Below are 20,646 nucleotides of genomic sequence, written 5' to 3'. Positions count from 1 at the left end.
TAAGTATTATCATCCCCATTCTCAGAGGAGCAAACAGAGGCAACGAAAGGTTAAGTGCCTTGCCCTGGGATTTGAACTAGGCAGTTTGACCTCAGATCCTCTTCTCTTAACCACTTACTACAGAGCAGAAGATGAATCAGGGAGTAAGAAACTGTCCCTAAGGGCCCTTTGAATGGGCAACAGACCAGCAACTGTGGATTGTGTTCAAAACTCCTTCCAGGTTGTACAGTGCCACAACTGCTGACTACTGGTAGGACAAGCAGTGGGACTGGACCCACTTCATGCTTTATAGAAATCAGAACTACAAATTCAGAGCAAATGAGTTTTTGGCAAAGTCAGCAAAACATAAGCCTTCCGCTTCTCTGTTTTCTGTCCTGAGACAGAGGCTCTGGATGTAATGATTCATTTCCCATGGACACATCCATTGATAGTACTCTGACCACCAAGTCTTAAAGACACACAGGGTTTCACACATATAAAATGCAAGTGACTCTTGAAATGGTAAGGGTCTTGGAAGCCATTTGCCTTGAGGACCAATCATCGGACCACATATCTTAGAGCAGAATATGGAGACACCAACATGAGAGATGTCTCGTGGGTGTATAACGAAGACCACTGTGAGGTTTTGGCAACTCCAAGCTTAATTCAATGTAAGGCATTACAAGAACATACTGTTTTGTTCTTGTTGACATTAAGATTTCTTGAAACAGTCCCCACTCTCATTTACTCCAACTTGCTCCAGTGTACATTCGGTCCTCACTAAGTAGGTGGAACTCTTTAGCGAGCTCACAGACTTCCACGTGGCCAATCCCATTTAACGGGCCTTCTCAGGCAACACCCCACTAAACGGCTACTCCTTCCTTCTGAAAATGTTCTCTCTCATTTGGATCATAATAGGTCTTTACTGGTTCTCTTCCTGCCTTATAGATCATTCCTTCTGTCTCCTTTGTTCATTCCTTATTTTCTATGAAATCTGTGGGGGTTGGCATTCCCTTGGGACACAGCCCTGGCTGCCCTCCTCTATCAACACTCCTCCCTTCAGGGTGATTTTATTCAGTCCTATGACTTCATCAGGCATTTATATTCCTATGGATCACAAATTTCTTTAGTTCAGATCTCTCTTCTGAGTGCCATTCTCACATCTCCAGATGTTTCCTGATATTTCCATTTGGATGTCATACTGGCACCTCAAATTTAAGACTCTTGATTTTCCTCAAATCTTGTCCTCCCCTATCTCAGTAATCTACATCTCAGTAAATGCTACCACCATCCACCCAACAATACAGGTGAGACACGTGAGAATCTTGAGACCATCCCTTTCTCTTACATCCAGATCTAATTGTAACTGCAGTTTCCACTGAATTTATCACCAAAAACACTGACCCCCACCCTCTTCACATCACCTCCACTTTGGCCACATTGGGCCTCTGCAGTCATTGTTCTGCATCCGCTCTTGCCCCTCTTTCCATTCTTTACACCTGAGTCATCTTCCAAAATTTTAATCAGATTCACATAAAATCCTTTAACGACTTCCAATGACACTTAGAATAAAGAACAAACTTGGTCCACGGCCTCAAAATCCATATCCCGGGCAGCCCGAGTGGCTCAGCGGTTTAGCACTGCCTTCATCCCAGGGCCTTATCCTGGAGACCCGGGATCGAGTCCCACATCGGGCTCATTGCATGTAGCCTACTTCTATGTCTCTGCCTCTCTCTCTCTGTCTTTCATGAATAAATAAAATCTTAAAAAAAAAAATCCATATCCCACTGAGCCCTGCCAACTCTGCTACCTTTACTGTATATGACTTCTTTCATTCACTCCATTTCAGTTCCACTGGCCTTTGGACAGTTCTTACTTCACATCAACCTCCTTTTCGATCTTAAGGTTGTAATTTGGTCCATAAGACTCTTAGTTTGTCATATGGCTGCTTCCTTTAAAAATCTCAACTTAGGGATCCCTGGGTGCCTCAGAGGTTTAGCACCTGCCTTCGGCCCACGTGTGATCCCGGAATCCGGGGATCAAGTCTGGCATCAGGCTCCCTGCATGGAGCCTGCTTCTCCCTCTGCCCCCCGCCTCTCTGTCTCTCATGAATAAATAAATTTTTTAAATCTTAACAAAAATAAAATTTCAACTTAAAGCCCCCTCTTCAGGGATCCCTGGGTGGCGCAGCGGTTTGGCACCTGCCTTTGGCCCAGGGTGCGATCCTGGAGACCCGGGATCGAATCCCACATCAGGCTCCCGGTGCATGGAGCCTGCTTCTCCCTCCGCCTGTGTCTCTGCCTCTCTCTCTCTCTCTGTGACTATCATAAATAAATAAAAAATTTAAAAAAAATTTAAAAAAAAATAAAAATAAAGCCCCCTCTTCAGAGATGCTTTCCCTGGCTACCTATCTAAAATTAACACCCCCTGGGGACACCTGGGTGTTTCCCTTGGCTGAGCATCCATTAAGCATCTGACTCTTGATCTCAGCTCAGGGCTTGATATCATGGTTTTGAGTTTGAGCCCCATGTTGGGCTCCAGACTCGGCCTGTAGCCTACCGAAAAAGCAACACTTTCACCCCTCCTCTATCACAGTGCCTTGTTTACTGTGAGTTCTCTTAAGATCTCATTTGTTTGCTTCTTGTATAACTCCCCTAACAGAATATAAGTTCCATGAGAGCAGGGACCTTGTCTGTTTTTCTTTCCTTTGCATGACAAATAACTTAGTACAGAGTAGGTGCTTAAAACAGATTTGTTACATAAGGAATCACTTCTGAGGAGATATAACCCCCATTCCACACACAATCACAAAGCTAAAGGCTCTCATTTTGGGGGTGAAATAGGGCCTCCAACTTTCAGATGAACAGTTCAATGGCAGACATGAGGACATACTGGTAGGCTATTTCTAAGATTATTCCCACATTCTAGTTGTAGCTATCTCTTCAGCTGTCTCTTCAGAGAGAAGATACTGGAGGGGAAGTCCAAGGGCAGGGGTAGAATTTCAGCTGGGCTATTGAACAGCGCTGGACTCAAGGCAAGTCGCTTAACATCAAAGCCTTTGTTTTCTCATTTGCAAAATGGGACTACTGTACCCTCCCATGTTGAAGATTAAGTGGTTGTTTGTGAGAACCCTTGGCAAACCAAGACACCATGATAATGTGAGCTACAAGGACCAAATTCTTCCCTTTTCTCTGGTGTCTCAGTTCAGTGCGTAGAACTGAGAAATGAACCTCCCCCAAGTTCAACCACAAAGCAGACTTGCGAAATCCTAGAATCTGTAGAGAGGAGTTCCTCACTCATGGAGGGCCCCTGAAGGCATCTAACTTCATTAAACTGCAAAGGGCATATCTGATTCAGATTTTAAGCACTCCCTGGCCATGTACTGACAGGGCTGTTTTACTGCTATAAGATAATCATCAGGATTGTCACTCATAAGTATTTCGGATTTAATAAGGAAACCACTTAATTTCCAGATTTGAAATGACCTAGACTGCTGCATTTCCTTAGTCCTTAAGCACTGTATTAAACAGCTTCAAATCAGGGAGGAGTAACATTACAATTCAATCTATTCAGGCTTGCCAGACACAAGAGGAACGGTATTAAGCAACGGTAGAGGGGGGCTGGCATCCACATTTCTTCCTGGTTAGTTCATAAGCCTTTCAAATTCTCACTGTGCTCTCCCACTGAAGACTGGTAGGTCAAGGCAGCCACGCCACACTTGGATGTGATTCAGCAGTGCGCTCTGCCCCTGCAGGACCCATTCTGAGTCCGTGGTTTACCAGGATTTGGCCCTGGTCCTTGTTTGCTTTGTCAGCAACCCTCATTTCTGGGATGACCTATAAACCAGCCTTTGCCAAGAGGCATAAGTATAAACTTTAACTACCTCTGTTGTGAGATTTGGGAAGAATCCATAAAACTGGGAAAACTTTCTAAGCAGGACAGTTAGACCTACTTAGAAAGTTATTCTAAGTAGGACTAAGTAGGATAGAATGTAGGGACTGAGGATTACGTACATTTGCAAACAGCATAAATGAAATGAGGCAGCCTCTGGGGGAGCAGGGAGGGCTAGACCAGCATATTTGGTCAACCCCAGAATGTCTCAATAAGACTGCCTTTGCTGGTTCCTGATAGTTCCAGGCGCCCGGAGGATGCGGACTCAATATTCCGGAGATTCTCTCTGTGGTTCCTGGCAGCACAGGCAGGCATGCTTGGAGGCCAGCTTGTCTTTCTGACCTACTTGTTATTCAATACAAACTGTTCCCAGGACTTGGCACCTAATCTGCAAAGGCCAGTACGAAATAAAAAGGTGGAACTCTGCTTCATAAATTAAGAATTTATTTTTATTTTTTAAAAGGTTCTATCCATTTATTTGAGAGAGAGAGAGAGACAGAGAGCACAAGCAGGGAGAGCTGCAGAGGAGAAGGGAGAAGTAGGCTCCCCAGTAGTGGGGAGCCTAACACAGGGCTCGATCCCAGGACCCTAGGATCATGACCGGAGCATAAGGCAAGCACTTAACCAGCTGAGACACTCAGGTGCTCCAAGAATTTATTTATTTATTTTTTATTTTTTAAAGATTTTATTTATTTATTCATAGAGACACAGCTAGAGAGAGAGAGGCAGAGACATAGGCAGAGGGAGAAGCAGGCTCCATGTAGGGAGCCTGATGTGGGACTTGATCCCGGGTCTCCAGGATCACGCCCTGGGCTGTAGGTGCTAAACCGCTGCGCTATCAGGGCTGCCCGCCCCAAGAATTTAAAATGGTGACAGTAGAACAGGAAAGCCAAGTGTGGATGTTTCCAAACATGAGGCTTGTGAGTTTGAATACACAGGTCACACAAGGCCCACGAAGCCAGCCCTGACTGCCATAAACGCTCCTCTGATGAACAAGAAGGTGGGAACTCCCCGCCCACCAGCCTGACAGCCTCACAATTCATAAGCCAACTTGAACTGATCTTTGAAAGAGAAACGAGGGCAGCTCCCCACCCCCATAACACCATCGCTCAAAGTTACAGAATTTCTCCTTACCTATTCAATCGTTCTGTTTCCACCTCAAACTCTCTAATTTTGCTTTCGGAGATGGCAGATCCATGTGAGTAGAGTGTCTGGAAGATTTCCTGGATGTTGGAGCAGTCCTGAAGAGAGTGGGCCAGGTGTTCCGCCACACTGCTGGATACCTGCACAGGTAAGCATGAATCCCCCTCTAGTCAGTGTCGCTTTAGGGACCAGTCCTCAGGCATGTTTTGCATGCAAAAGAATTTACAGCCGATATTCCTTGACAACCAGGCACCAGGAAATGGTTACCCTGATCCTTCTCAGTCTGTGTAGTATGATTCTATGATAAAAAGCTAACTACTGTGAAAATAGCACATAAACAGAATCAAAATACGGCTGTATCCTCTAGGCATGTGTTTCTGGGCAGCCAGCCTGGGGAACATGCCTCTTTAGAGTTCCTAGATTTGGGGATATTGAGCAGAGTCTGTCCTCCCTTCCCCTTCCTGACCCCCTGCCCCTCCATGCCCTTGCCTCTCTGTTTGCTGCAGCCAAAGAGTGCAGCCAGCTCCTTTATTTTCACAGTTTGGCTTTGGCATTGAATCTGGATCCATGCAATTTTTCTCAGTGCAAAATTCTAAATTAGGGCTTCAAAAATACTATTCAGGCTTTCCCCACCCCTGAGGATCAAATAGCTGACTCTCAGCCTCAGCCCCAATCCTAAAAAAATATTCCTTAGGGAACTAAAACAATTCCCTTCCTACCATTCATCAGCTCTTATGGCCCCAAGGGGTTTTTAGGCTCTTCAGATGAAAACCCTGGTACTAAGTGAGAAGGTTCTGGTATTTCTCAGCATTGGGCTACACTTCAAAGGCAGCATTCATCCTCAGTGGAGAGCACATTCCCTTTTAAGAGGCATATGCAAAAAGTCAAATTCTTTCAGAGCTCCTTGACCCACTCAGTCTCTGGGATAGCAGGGTGATATAAGCAGGTACTTTAAGACTTTTATCTGTATTACCAGCAACTAGACATAAGTCATTTCTTTCTGAAAGTTTCCAGGTAGAGAAAAAGAGAAACTCCTTCATAGCTGAATAAGTAATTCCCTGATGAAGAAACCATGGTACTCTTTAATCTGATCCTCTGGAAGGAAATGGGGTATAATTTATTTTATAATTAACTGGTTTACAGGAGGTGAACTTGGGAAGTTCGGTCATCTACAAGCTGCTGTCTATGTAGCTCTACTGGGCACTTACTTTCTTGCCTTGTTTCTTGTGAACACTCACCCCTATACTACTGATTTCTGATCCTAGGACCGGCCGATCCGATGATGAAGACTCAGACCTGGTCTTCGATAGCTTCACCCTCTCAGCAATCTTGAAAAACAAAAAATTATCAAAAAATGACATATCACTTTCCAGATAAACTGTCAAGACTGCACTTATACAGGGCTACTGTTTAGCCATGGCAACTAAACTGATTAATCATTTTCCTAAAAATAACTCACTTGTCCAATTTTTCCACCATCTGCTTAACCCATGGTTTCCCAACCTCAGCACTAGTGACATCTTGGGTTGGATAATCTCCGTTGTAGAGGGCTATTCTGTGCACTGTAGGATGGCTAGTGGCATCCCAGGCTCCTAGCCACAAGATGCCAATAGCACTCTAGTTGTGACCATCAGAAATGTCTCCAGACATTGCTAAATATCCCTCGGGGGGACAGGATCATTTCTGGTTGAGAAGCAAGGGTTTGACCTCATTTATTCAACTTGATGGTTGAGAACAAATCTTCTTGTGGAGACTGGTAGACTACCAGGGAAAAGCACATGTGTCATTTGAATACTCCTTCTGTATTAGACTCAACCTATGAGCAGCGATGGGGCTGCTTCTCTAACTGCCACGGCCTACCCACCAGAATCTATTTTTCTGCAAGCAGGGCTATTGGTGCTATGAGAAGGGAGATCACTGATTCATTTACTCAGGGTCCCTTTCTGGGCTGAAACTAGGCCCTCAGGAGCAACTATCCATCCACCCCTTACTATTGTAGAACCTCACAAAATATTGCATTTTCCATAATGACTTGTCAGCTATGACCTGCTCCTCCTGGCTGATTAATGAGAGTTGGCATCCAGGTCACAGCTGAGAGAGACTTAAAACTACCAGTGGTTTATTCCTCCCTGCAGCCCCAGCATAGGAGGCCTTTGGAGTACAAGGGATGCCCCTTGGGGCCCTATGAGCTCTTCACATGACTGTACAGCAGCAATGCATGGTAGAAGCTGGTGCTGATTCCAGATAAAGAGCAGGGTTCCCGCCCGCCCCTGGAGCTCACCTTGGCAATGGGAATGTCATTGCTGCTGCTGCTCGTGCTCAGCTCCCCGGTACTGGGGTTAACTGGGCGGTTGGCGGAAGTGAGGCGGCCAGGGCTAGAGGGCCCTGTGGCCTGCACGCTCTGTAGTCGTGTTTGAAGCTCTCGAACCTGAAATAATAATGCCTTTAGACAGAGGTGGTGGCTTCCCTGGCCAAAGGGCAAAATAACAGATGGCTGGATGGCTGGGTTTTCATTTCCACTAAAAGATCAGCTTCACTGAAAAGCTCACTTGGTTGAGTCCACAGAGAAGTTTGACCTACCACCGGCTGGCCATCAACTGTTCTTTGCAAATATGATCTAAAAATGTTTTCTAAGGCTTTGAAAGCTTCCAGCAGAGATGGCAGGACCATCTTTAAGAAATGTTTATTCATTCTAACTCATGGGCTTGAATGTCTTGGGCAATGCAGATGGAGAACCTGGGATTAAAATTGCCACTCTCCTGGAACTCAAAGCTCAGAGGAAAAGAGAACAAATAATTTCAATGCAAGTGCACATTAGTGCTGTAAATATCTGCCTAGGGTATTGTAGGAAGCAGACAAGGGGGAAAAATGTGCCTTCATCAAAAGTTGACAGGGAAGGAGGTGATGGTGCTTGAATAGTCTTGCAAGTGGCCAGGTAACAGTAGATGAGATGAGTAGGGGCCGGCTCTGATGGGGGTAGGAGTAAGTTGGGGTGGAGAACAGCTTGCACAAGAGCACAGGCATCAGGGTGACATGCTGTACTTGAAGAACTGCATGGTATAGAAGAGCCACATGCACTGGCAAGGAGGGGAGCTAAGGAGAAGACATAGATGCACCTGTGGTTTTCTCCCCCAAGAGACTTCAAGAAGGGATTATCTGGGGGACAGTGGGAAGGAACATCTAAACAGTCTTTCCATATAGAAGAGAAATACAGGGTCCTTTGAATTACATTTAGAACACACAATTCCCTGCACATAATTTAAATATCCAAATTCTCTTCTTTGTGGTTATGGCTCAGTGATTTCCAAAGTGAGAAGTGCTCCAAGCAAGTGAAAATAATTGTTAGAAATTGGTCTGATGACCTGGATTGCAGTTTTAGCATCAGGAACAATGTGTACCTTGAAGGGTAAACTGATTACAGCACCCAAGGGTCCTTACAAATAGGCACTTGGTTCTGCTGGGAAGAATTAGCACCAGGACCTCTAAGTCAAGGCTTTCCAAACTTGTCAGTGCACCAGAATGCCCAGGAGGCTTGTAAAAAACACAGAGCCCAGGGCCCCACCCCTAGGGATTCTGATTTAGTAGGTGGAATCTGTATATGTAATAGGCTCCCAGGATCTGCAGATGCTCCCAGGTGGGGGCTTACACCTTGAGTCTTAAGGGACTCTTAGGACCACACAGCACTTCAGTCTCAGAGACAGGAGGAAGGGAGCTGCATCTTTGACAACAAACCCTTCTCTAAAAGCGACTGGAAAGTTTCTCATATTAAGTATCTTGGATGTCTCTAACCTGCTAAATTGGGAACCATAAGTAATTGAAATTTCAAAAATACTGAATATTCGTCAACATATTAGAAGCCAAAAGAGGAAAATTTCCCTTGGAGCGAATTGTATTCAATAGTGTAACAGCTACAAAGTGCCTCACTCTAGGCTATGGCTTCCAGTAATGGGGGCTGATGGAAATGCGGGTCGTCCTCAGAGCACACCAGACAAAAGGCAGACCTCAAAAGAGTTTAAAGACTAGAAAAACACATGCTTGTTGAAGCTAAATGGTATTGTGGTGAGAGATGACAGGGCTTATTCTGGACTGGTCCCCAACAAATCAGGAAGAGGCACAATGCGGGTGCCTTGTTAGGCCACATGGCAAAGCAGGGGCCTGCTTTTCATCCAGCCAGCTTCCTGGCACGTGGGAAACCTCCTGGACGGAGACCATGGATTTCCATTGCCACCGCTGGGAAAGTCTGATGAGGTCCTGAATAATTACCGTTAACACTGCTCCAAAATCTAAAGAGCATCTAAAACCTTCACAAAACAATCCATGGTCTGTTCCTAGAATACCAACTGGCCCACTCACCTTACTTTAAAATATATATATAAACTGTCCTGAGCAATTTATAAAAATTGTCTTAAAATTACCCATGTTACTGAAAAAAAGTTTCTTCTTCGAATCACTCAAGTAAAACATGTCCACTGTGGAAAATTAAGATGGCACTGAAAAAATAGAAACAGAAAAGGTATCTAATATTCTTTCTTTCTATGTTTCCATGGCTTGTTTACACAGAGGCGTGTGTGCCTAAAACAATTTCTAAATCTAAGTATGCATTTTCATTTAAAAAGTGTTAGACTGGGGATCCCTGGGTAGCGCAGCGGTTTAGCGCCTGCCTTTGGCCCAGGGCGCGATCCTGGAGACCTGGGATCGAATCCCACGTCGGGTTCCTGGTGCATGGAGCCTGCTTCTCCCTCTGTCTGTGTCTCTGCCTCTCTCTCTCTCTCGCTGTGTGACTATCATAAATAAATTAAAAATAAATAAATAAATAAATAAATAAATAAATAAATAAATAAATAAATAAAAAGTGTTAGACCTAGAGAATGTCTTTGAAAACTAAGGAATGATAAACATGTTTATTGTTGGTCTGCGCTTTATCATTTAATGATAATTGTTAGGCAGTGAAAAAAAAAAATCCAGCTGAAGGGAGTGGAGTGAGTCTGTCATAAAGATAGACAGCCAACTGGATTAAATAGCTTTCTCACTTGTCTTGATTTGGAGGTTGGGGTCTTAATGAATTTAAATGAATAAACGCACAGAAATGAAGGCTAAAACCAATTTGCTGACTCAGCTTAGGCGAAGCTGAGAGTCACAGCTTCTCCTGAGAAGGGAGAGACACAGCTATGGTTGTCCTCAGTCCCATCCTTACCTGCTCTTATAGGTTGTGTCATGCCCCTCCCCTGCTCCCACCAAAGATAGGTTCAATTTTTAAGCTTGCAGTATCTATGAATGTGACCTCATTTTGGAATATGATCCTTGTAGATATAATTAAGAATCTCAGGATGTTCGGCAGCCCAGGTGGTTCAGTGGTTTAGTGTCGCCTTTGGCCCAGGGTATGATCCTGGAGACCCAGGATTGAGTCCCATATCAGGCTCCCTGCATGGAGCCTGCTTCTCCCTCTGCCTGTCTCTGCCTTTCTCTGTGTGTCTCTCATGAATAAATAAATAAATCTTTAAAAAAAAAAAAAAAAAAAGAATCTCAGGATGAGATCATCCTGGATCTAGGGTGTGTCCTAAATCTAATGACTGGTATCCTTAAAAGAAAAAGGAGAGGGAAATTTAAGACACAGAGGTACACGGGGTGCTTGGCTGGCTCGGTTGGTGGAGTGTGTGACTCTTGGGGTTCTGAGTTTGGACCCCACGTTGGGCGCAGAGATTACTTGGGGTATGGGGGGAGATACAGAGACACAGAGAAGAAGGCCAAGTAAAGATGGAGGCTGAGATTGGCCTCAAGTCAAAGAACTCCAGGACCTACCAGAACCTGGAAAGTCAAGAGCCCTTGGAGGAAGCACAGCCCTCCAACACCTTGGTTGCGTGGACTCCAGAACTATGAGAGAAAAATCTCTGTTGTTTTAAGCCACTGAGTTTGGGGTAGTTAAATAATATGCCCATCCTTCACTGGAAATATTTTATTAAAGAAAATATGTTTATCTCTACAAAACATGTGGTTTGGAGTCATGGGGTAGCTGGAAATCACCGCTACCCTAAACTAGGAATCAATACTTATAAGAAAGTCATTCATTATCCTTTCCAGGCTTTCTCAATTGGAGTTCAGCAATAGAACACAGAACATGATTTGAGTGGCCATTTTCTAATTTCTCCTAAAGTGAGTACATAGTCAGTACTCATCTAGATGCCCAGAAAAGAAGGCAATCTATTATAGAGGCTCCTGGGTGGCTCAGTCGGTTAAGTGTCCAACTCTTGATTTCAGCTGTTGTGACCTCAGGGTTGTGAAACTGAGTCCCACGTTGGCCTCCACACTGAACCTGGAGCCTACTTAAGATTCTCTCCCTCTCCCTCTGTCCCTCCCACCCCCACTCATTTATTTACACAGGCTCATGCCAGCACGCACGCTCTCTCTCTCTCTCTCTCACTCAAGAGAAAAGGAGTCAATCTGTTGCATATATTGGAAACATGAGAGTATGAAGGTAAGATTTATTTTTTTAGGGGCTTGAAGTCTAGCCAAACATTACAACATGAATGGACTCTGAAAAGGATTAGCAATAGGAGCTTCAAAGTATAAAAGAAACACTGCCTCTGCCTCGCCATAGTAGGAAACACTGGGATTCAATCTAGGAGGTCAAGTTCACCAAGCAAATAAAAAGGAAGAGACAACATAGGCAGGGTGGAACCAGGCAGGGAGAACTCTGAAAGGTCCAAGTAAGGAAATGAGCCTAAAATGCCAGAACGCTGCATGTCTCGTTTATACCTTAATGGCTCTCAAAGGGAGAAAAGAGAATGAACTGAAATGAGCAAGAAGAAGGGGGCGAGTCAAGCGCTGTTCAAAAGAAAGATGAGGCTCAAACACAGAGAAATGGGAGCAAAAACAGCAAAACACACCCTAAAGGAGCGTTGCCCAACTTCCGGTAATGATGATGATGTTCTACAGCTGCACTAGCCACATATGTCTACCGAGAATTTGCAAGGTGCCTACTAGACCCAAGGAACTGAATTTTTAATTGTATTCTGTTTTAGCCCATTGAATTCACATATAAATAGGACATAAGTAAAAATAGAATATAAGCCAAATATAAATTATGTGTGGTCAGTAGCTACTGTATTGGTCAGTGCAGTTCTAGAACTATTCAAGGAAGTTAAAACAACTCAAACTCATGGCTGGGTAATTCAATGAATCAGGTCACTACTCAGCACAATGGAGAAAACGGAAGAAGATTTTCCATACAGAAATAGAGATGTTAGCTTCGGACATGCTGAATTTGAGAAAACCATGGGGCAGGTGAGTGAGGATATTCAGTCAACAGTTAGAAATATAACCTAAGAGAAGGAGATCAGAACTGGGCATGAAGTTTAGGAATTTTGCATGTGAATAAGGCTGCCCAGGGAAGAGGCAGGGCAGTGGGGATGACAGCAGAGCCCATACAGAGTGAGGCAAATTGAAAGATAAACAGGACAAACGAGATTTTGCTCCAGGAGAGAAGGAGAAAGAGGTGAAGATAGGCAACAAGAAAGGTGAGTTTGCAGATGGGAAAGGGAGGTTGGGTAACAGAATGACTCCCATCTGATGGTTTCTCTCTGAGCAAAGAGCTAAGGTCCTCTGCTAGGAGTGAGGGAGGAAATAGCTGATGTCAGAGATGAGGAAGGAAGCTGAATGAGAACCAAAAAGGAAGAAAAAAAAAAAAGCTTACACAGCAGCACTGAGAACTCAGCTGAGCTCTTTCATTCAGGACAGTAGGTTGAGTAAATGCATTGTTTTCTTCAAACTCTGGAGACCTCATGAAAATGACACTAAAGACTAAAAAACGGATTAAAAGCTAACATGAAAAGTACATGCTTCGGGCATTAGCAGAAAGATTCGGGCACGTTCTGTAAATGCAAAGTGGAAGGAAGAGTACTGATGGAAGGAACAGAATGGAAAAGACAAATTTTATCAAATACACAAGGGGAGGCAGCCTGTCAACTCCAGAGAAGGCTGGCAGGGCTTCAATTCAGCTCTGGCAGGTATACGAAGGACAAGAATGAGAAGCAGGCTGAAAACAGGAGAAATAACTGTCTGTATACAGAACAAATGACAATTCCCAGCATATGACAGCCTCTGCTAAAGTAAACAGGTACTCCACCTTCTAAGAACGCATAGAAATGTTGCATGAAAGAGGAACAATGAGAAAGAAATTCACCGCCAAGGTTAAAAGAAAGGCAGTGAAATCTCCAGGTGCCAGAAACAAAGTGGAAAATGAAGCCAAGGTTAGGAGGGAGGTGGTGCTGCAGCAGCCCTGGGAATTGAGAGCAGGGCATAGTGTGTGGGGCCAGCTGGGGCAGAAAGGGGGCCCTGCGAGTCAGGCTATCTGCACTGATCCTCCTCTATAAGCCTGAACCTTACTGTCCCGCCCTCTATGACAAGTGCACTAGCACTAAGTGTGCTGCTGGAGAAACCGGAAAGAAGCCCTAGAACTATGCCTTGAGGTCAACAATCAGAAGCCAAAATCCCACACCCAGGACACATTTGGGTACTGGCTGAGTCCAAATCTATAGTAATCTGTGTATTGCAGGTCCCCAATCTTAGAAATTAAGGGTGAGGGGTGCCTGGGTGGCTCAGTGGTTGAGCCCTTGGCTCAGAGCATGACCCTGGGTCCTAGAATTGAACCCCACATTGGGCTCTCCACAGCAACCTCCTTTTCCCTCTGCCTATGTCTCTGCTTCTTTCTTTTTTTATTTTTTAAAGATTTTATTTATTCATTCATTAGAGACACAGAGAGAGGCAGAGGGAGAAGCAGACTCCCTGCAAGGACCCTACCGTGGAACTTGATCCCGGGACTCTGGGTTCATGCCCTGAGCCAAAGGCAGACGCTCAACTGCTGAGCCACCCAGGCATCCCAATAAATAAAATCTTAAAAAAAAAAAAAAAAAAAAGAAAGAAAAGAAAAGAGAAAAGAAAAGAAAAGAAAAAAAAAGAAAAGAAAAGAAAAGAAAAGAAAAGAAAAGAAAAGAAAAGAAAAGAAAAGAAAAGAAATTAGGAGTGAAAATTGGTCTGGATTTTGCCAGCTGGTCACTGCCTCAGAGACTTAATTTGTAAACCACCCAGGATCACTGGGGGAAGAGGAGACTAAGGCTTTCATGTCTGGAAGCTGCTGGACATGGAGGGATGATTGTGGAGAAGGACTGATGACACAGGAGAGGCAGCGATCTAAAGCATAAGAGGAAGACATGCGAGAAGAAATGAAAATAAAGCAAACACTGAACAAGGTCACAACCAATCTGTTTAGGGTCCTTTGTTTTTTTTTTTTTAAATTTTTATTTATTTATGATAGTCACAGAGAGAGAGAGAGATAGGCAGAGGGAGAAGCAGGCTCCATGCACCAGGAGCCTGATGTAGGATTCGATCCCAGATCTCCAGGATCGCGCCCTGGGCCAAAGGCAGGCGCCAAACCGCTGCGCCACCCAGGGATCCCCTGTTTAGGGTCCTTTGAAAGATAAAAAGATTAATTTCTCTTTTTAAAGTTTTTTATTTACTTCAGTCATCCCTACACCCCCTGTGGGGCCTAAACGCATGGCCGCTAGATCAAGAGTTGCATGCTCTTCCAACTGAGCCAGTGAGGTGTTCCTAAAAAAGGAGTAATTTCTATAAAATATAAAAAAAATCAGGAAACAAAAACAGGCAGGTATCAAACAAGAATAGATAGATGAAAAAAGCCAGTAGAAAATGTAGCCAATGAAGCAAAATCAATGTACCGGTTAAACTCTCAAGTGGATAAAATTGAAAACAGTATTAGTGACTGGAACATAATACAGAGAAATTAATTCAGAATGCAGCACAGGGAACTGAAGAGATACAAAACAGCCATGTGTCCCTGGGCTCACAAATGACCCACCAAGGCCCCAACATACTTTTAAAGTAGTTCCAGAGGCAGAGGGCACAAGAAATGACAGAGAAACAGTGTCTGAAAAGAAAATAAATGTGTTTTCCAGCTGTGGAGGCACACCTGAGTTCTAACACTGGGTTCTAACCAGGTGTGCCAGTCTCTAAACACGCCTGCAAATTCTTTGATATTCCCTCCATTGAATGGTAGAGTCTGAGTCCCCTCCCCTTGCCTGCACCTGGCCCGAGGAACTGCTTCTAATGAACAGAATGTAGTAGAAGCAATACCAAAGAATTTCTGAGGCTAGATTAAAAGGGGACAATTAGTTTTGCCCGCTCCCTTTAGGGATGCTGGCTCTTATAAGCCAGCCACTCCACTGTGAGGAAGCCTGGTCCACTTGGAGAGGATGCTTGCAGGTATTCTGACCAATAGTCCCTGCTTAGGCCCCAGACATACGAGTAAGGAAGACTTCAAGATGACGCTGGCCCTGGCCACCATCTGACTATAACCACATCTGAGCCTAAGCAAGGACTGCCAACTGAACTGCGTGGTTCCTCAGAACTATGCAGACAGTGACAAATCATTGTTATAGGTCTTTCAAGTTTAGGATGGTTTGTTATGCAGCTAAAGCTACTTGGAAAATGGGGGGAAAAAACATAATTGCATATGTAGCAAAAGTCAAACGTAAGGGGAAAAAGGGATAAAGAGAGAATCTTTAAAGCTGGTGGGAGGCACAGCCATGTTAGGTTCTGAGGGCAAGAGTGTTGGTCTGTTTCATTCACTACTGGGTTGCCAGCACTTTGAACCATCTCTGACACAGTGTGAGACTCATTACCATCTGAATATTATAAAAGAAAAAAACCCTCAAAGAACTAAAAACTATCACCTGAAAATATAATATGTAGCTAGACTACTGTGGTAGGCCAAAGAACGGTCTCCAAAGAGGTCTACATCATAGCCTTAGAAAGCTGGGAGTATGTGACTTTCCATGGCAAAAGGGAATTTGCTAGAATGATTAAGAATCTTGAGATGAGAAGATTACCCCTGATTATCTGGTGGACCAAGCAACTGGAAGTATCCTTTAAAGAAAGAAGCAGGGGTGCCAAAGTTAGAGAAGTCTGAAGGTGCTCTGCTGCGGGCTTGGAAGCTGAAGGAAGGGACACGAGTCAAGGAATGCTGGCTGCCTCTGGAAGCTGCAAGAGGCAGGAAGTTGATTACCCTCCAGAGCCCCGGGAAGGAATGCAGCCTTGACAAAACTCTGAGGTCAATGAGTCAGATGCATTTCAGACTTCTAGTCTTCAGGACTGTAAAGTACTAAATCCGTGTTATCTGAAGCAATTTATGGCACAATTTATGGTAAATTGTTACAGCAGCAATAGAAAGCTATGCAGTCATCATCAAGGGCATGAACAAAAACAAAGATGTTCTCAAAGATTAAGAATTTGTCCTATGTAGACCTTTATTGGAAGGACTTAAAAAATAAGAAATCAGGAGACAAAAACAGGCAGGATATATGCTTTCAGTAACAAGGGAATTCAACCCAGAAAAAGAACCCTATGAAAGAGATGGAGGTAAGCACAAAAACTGGCATGGAAGTAGGGGCAGAAGGAACCTTACCATGCTGCCTGTGAATGCGGGGACTGGCAAGCCGTTCTGCAAAACTGCCTGGTAAGGCTTGTCTGAGTAGGAATACGCAGACCCAGGATGCTGCAACCTTACTGCCGGACAAGTATTGCAGAGAGAGTCCCACCCAGGTGCGAGGGGCATGTGCAAGGGTATGTGTGCTGCACCGCTGTCCGTGGTAGTGGGAAGTCTTGTTGCTAGCACAGTCCACAGGGCAGGCAACCGTACAGAATACAAGACAGCCGCTGGCATGTCAGTGGGATGGGATACAAAACAAGATGGACAGACCCTGAATCAGAGGAGGACAAACATTATATGGCCTCATTCATTTGGGGAATATAAAAAATAGTGAAAGGGAATAAAGAGGAAAGGAGAGAAAATGATTGGGAAATATCAGTGAGGGTGACAGAACATGAGACACCTAACTCTGGGAAACGAACAAGGGGTGGTGGAAGGGGAAGTGGGCAGGGGGTTGGGGTGACTGGGTGACAGGCACTGAGGGGGGCACTTGATGGGATGAGCACTGGGTGTTATGCTATATGTTGGCAAATCAAATTCCAATAAAAATATATACAAAAAAAAAAAAAAGAAAAAAAAAGATGGAGAGACCCAGAGTGCCGAGGGGGAGAAAGGAGTCTACAGCACAACATTTATGTAAATTAAAAACAAGGCATAAAACACTATGTATGAAGACATATACAAAATAGGAAAAGGGAAGGGGATATAAAAGGAATAAATAAATTAAGCAAAAGACCTTTTACGGATCAGTGAGTGTGCTTTTAGTAGAGGAACATAATTAGCTTATCTCTCTGCCCTTGCAGGCTAAATAAAAGCCAACAAATGAAAAAAGTAAATACAAAGATGAGAGATCAGGAGCCTAAGAGATTATGGTAGCCAGACAGCGAGATGCTGGTGACGAAGAACCTGGTACTGGAGCTGGCAAAGACAAACATCCAGCGGTGCGGGCACAGAGCAGGGCTTCCAAAGTGGGGGAGAAGTTAGGCTAGGACAAGTGTAAGACAGGTCAGCTCCTGGACACTTCCATCTCCCAGGACAGCTGGAGGAATGCAGACAAGACAACTATGCTTGTTGATAAAGTCATCTGTGCATGTGGTTCACAGGCGAGTGACATGCAGGAATGAAAGGTGGCCTAGGAGTCCTGAGCAGGATTAGAAACACTGTCACCAGCCAGAGAAGGAGGAGTCTGTTCCACTTACAATGCGCAGCAGTGTTCACTGGGTGGCTGTAATTTCAGGCAATTAGGTTGTAATTCGTAATTTCACTGTGTAATGGAGCTGGTTGTGATGAGGGGATTTCTGCCCTGCAGAAGGGCCACAAGAGCGGTTTCTGATGAGCTTCGGGCAGTTGGTCCCTTCTGCTTCTTGAAGACCAGCCTCCTCAAGTCCAGAAATGTGGGTATTTTGCAGAGAACCGCTCTTGGACTGGAGATTTTATAAGACTTTTCTTGGAAACTTCAGACAAATGAGGAATTCGAATGTATTTACAGAAAAGATACATTTGTTCCTATGAATCTCATTTACACAGTGTTTCAGGAAAGTTGTATTTTATTGGTTATGGCAACTTTGTGTAAGCTGAAACAGAAGATGAGGAGGACCACAGAAGAGAAGGGAAACAAACCCAACAGCATTTCCATTCTCTGAAGATTTGATAGGTGCATCATTTCCTCTTTTGTTCTGCAGACTGCTGGAGAACCTGGACCAGATTATCAAGATGGCTGCATCAGGGAGAAGGTCAGGGTTCTGGCTGCCATCCTAATTTCTTACCAGCTTTCCAACAAAGGGAGTCAGCTACTTGCTTTATAGCCAAGAGTTCGCCTTTAAACAGCGTGATCTGGGATTTAGGAGCAGGATTTTGAGGAGAGAGGCTGGGGATGGGTAAGCAAACACCAGTGCCCACAACCAAAAGAGTTACCTCACACCTCCCAATTTCCATGGCACAAATGTGCATGAAACCCTTTTAGAGTAACTAGAACTGTTTCCACAGAAGACATGAAAAGAATCATAGTTCTGAGAGTTCTCTGCCTTGGATCCCACACTTCACACTTCCTCAAACTACAGAGAGGAAGGGCGACAGGTTTTACCAATGATGCTCTGAGTTGGGCTCAAATCAAGATAAATATACATACAAGGAACTTCTCTATGAAACAAACTCATTTTGCCTTCGCTTAGTGCTGTCTTGCCATGCTAACAGGATTGGTCTGTAGAAGCCTAAGGAATCTGGTGCCCATGTTACTGTCACAGAGGATGATTTACTAACTTCTAGTCTGTGTGGAAGGAGGTGATAGAATGAGAAAGAGGGGGAAGAGGACCCAGGAAAAGCATCTGGACAACAGGACAATGAAAACTGTATCCCACAATAAGCCTACCAGGGCCCAAGTTTTGGCAATAGTGTAGACTAGGACAAGATTATCGAACTTCTGTAGGGCTCAGTTTTCTCATTTCTAAGAAGGGTTTAGTACTGGTAGCTATCTTGTAGAATTCTGATACAGATTAAACAAGGTGTGTATGAATCAGTGCTCATCACAAGGAAATGCTCAAAGCATGTTCAACATTTGAATTTAGGCTTTAAATCCTGCTTTGCCTTCAGAGGTATCTCTTTTCAGTCTGAGAGGAGTATATTTACTCTGAAAATGTTCAGAGAATGTTAATACTATGAATATTAACAGGTTTTTAACAATAAGCTATCAAGATTGCATTGAAAAAAAGATTGCATTGATAAGTAGCACCTTGTAAAACTATCTGTTTTCCTTTCCTGGATGAGCATGGGAAGATGTACACTGTGCGGGATAATGCCTCCTTGCCTTCAGAGCCCTAGGGTGCCCATGTCTTGCTGGATTCCAGGACAATCACATCCTTCTCTGACCTCCCTCCTCTAGCTCACCCTCATTAGTGGACAGAGCAGGGTAGGCTCTTTACACCAAGTGGCTTTCCCCTCAGGCACCAGGCTCATCACTGCCACACTGTGTGAGGAGATGGTGCCAGAAAAGCTGAAGTTCTCTCATTCACCTTGCAGGAAGAAAGGTAAAGATGCTTGGAGGGGCTATTGGCCCACGTCCAGGGGGTGACTGAAGGACACCCCCTTCGCCTTCCTGTCCCTGGGTACTTGTTGGGATCAAGATGAGGAAGTATGCCAAGGTCCTGCACCCCATCCATTGATTCAGTGGTTCATGAAAGGGCCTTGGCACATATCCTTCAAGCTTCCAACAATTCTGACATGCACACTGAGAGCCACCGCAAGATGGAGGGTCAATAGTCTGTTTCTCTGGCATTCTGATTCAGTCCAAGTCTATCTGGTATAATGCTCAAAGCAAACAAATCAGCTGAGCTAGGAACATTTACTGCTCAACAAATATCCATGTGCTCCTTCACATTCCTCAGTCCCTATGGTTAAGCGGAACATCTGTCCGGTTCTGTCCAACTGGCAATGAGTAGAAACATGTAAGTATGGGGTAGGTCCCTTCAAGGGATGTTTTAGATGATGTGTGCCATCAGCCTGACTCCTTGAATGACTGCATGGAGCAGAGCTATGTACTCTGCTATGTGCTCATACCCCCAAATCTGTGCTGGACATGCAGTGCAAGTGCAAGCAAGAATTATGCTCTTTTCATGTGCCATGCCACTGAATTTTGGGGAGTTAATTTGTAACTGCTGTATAACCTATCCTTATCCTGACAAATATATCAGCAACACAAAAGAAGAGCCACTTGAGTGAGACCCACCCCGTCCCCCCAAAAATATATAGGTTGGAAGGACAGCACTGGAGCCAGATCTCACTCCTTTCAACTCCCTTTTTCATGGCCAGATTAGGGTTGAGAGTATTAAAACAGGTGATCTTTCTCTCTTTCTCTCTCTCTGTCTGTGAATTTAAACTTAATTAATACCAACAGTGTCTTTTTCATATATATATATATAAAAAAAAAACTCCTAATGAAGAAACCCCGCCCTGTGAGTAGGACGAGGCCTAATCCAGAGGCAGCCCATCCCTGCGCCTTCCTGGAATTTAAGCAACAAAAAATATTCTGGTTGTCCGAGATAAGAAAACCATTCCCCCCATGCCCTGACTGAAATGTCCCTGAACAGGTTCATGTTGAGAAATCAATAACCTGGATGCTATGCTACTCCTCCGGTTTC

The 20,646-nt window shown here is 44.3% G+C and overlaps 1 protein-coding gene across 8 annotated transcripts in view; it reads right to left on the bottom strand.

Annotated features, from left to right (window-relative positions):
• The window catches only part of MCC (MCC regulator of WNT signaling pathway), a 309,780-nt gene that overhangs the window by 73,847 nt on the left and 215,287 nt on the right, over window positions 1–20,646 (bottom strand). For all 8 annotated transcript variants that reach the window (XR_005986779.1, XR_005986780.1, XR_005986781.1 and 5 more), the window contains 3 exons: window positions 7,295–7,441; window positions 6,252–6,341; window positions 5,005–5,153 (listed from right to left, as the gene is read on the bottom strand). Coding sequence is in view for 5 of the 8 variants with exons in the window: in XM_041748456.1 (XP_041604390.1) it covers window positions 5,005–5,153; window positions 6,252–6,341; window positions 7,295–7,441 (386 nt within the window). In the remaining 3 variants the exon portion in view is untranslated. The remainder of the gene's footprint in view (window positions 1–5,004; window positions 5,154–6,251; window positions 6,342–7,294; window positions 7,442–20,646) is intronic.

This window comes from Vulpes lagopus, chromosome 3 (genome assembly GCF_018345385.1).
Source record: "Vulpes lagopus strain Blue_001 chromosome 3, ASM1834538v1, whole genome shotgun sequence".
NCBI lineage: Eukaryota > Metazoa > Chordata > Mammalia > Carnivora > Canidae > Vulpes > Vulpes lagopus.
This window is presented reverse-complemented; position numbering and strand designations above follow the sequence as displayed.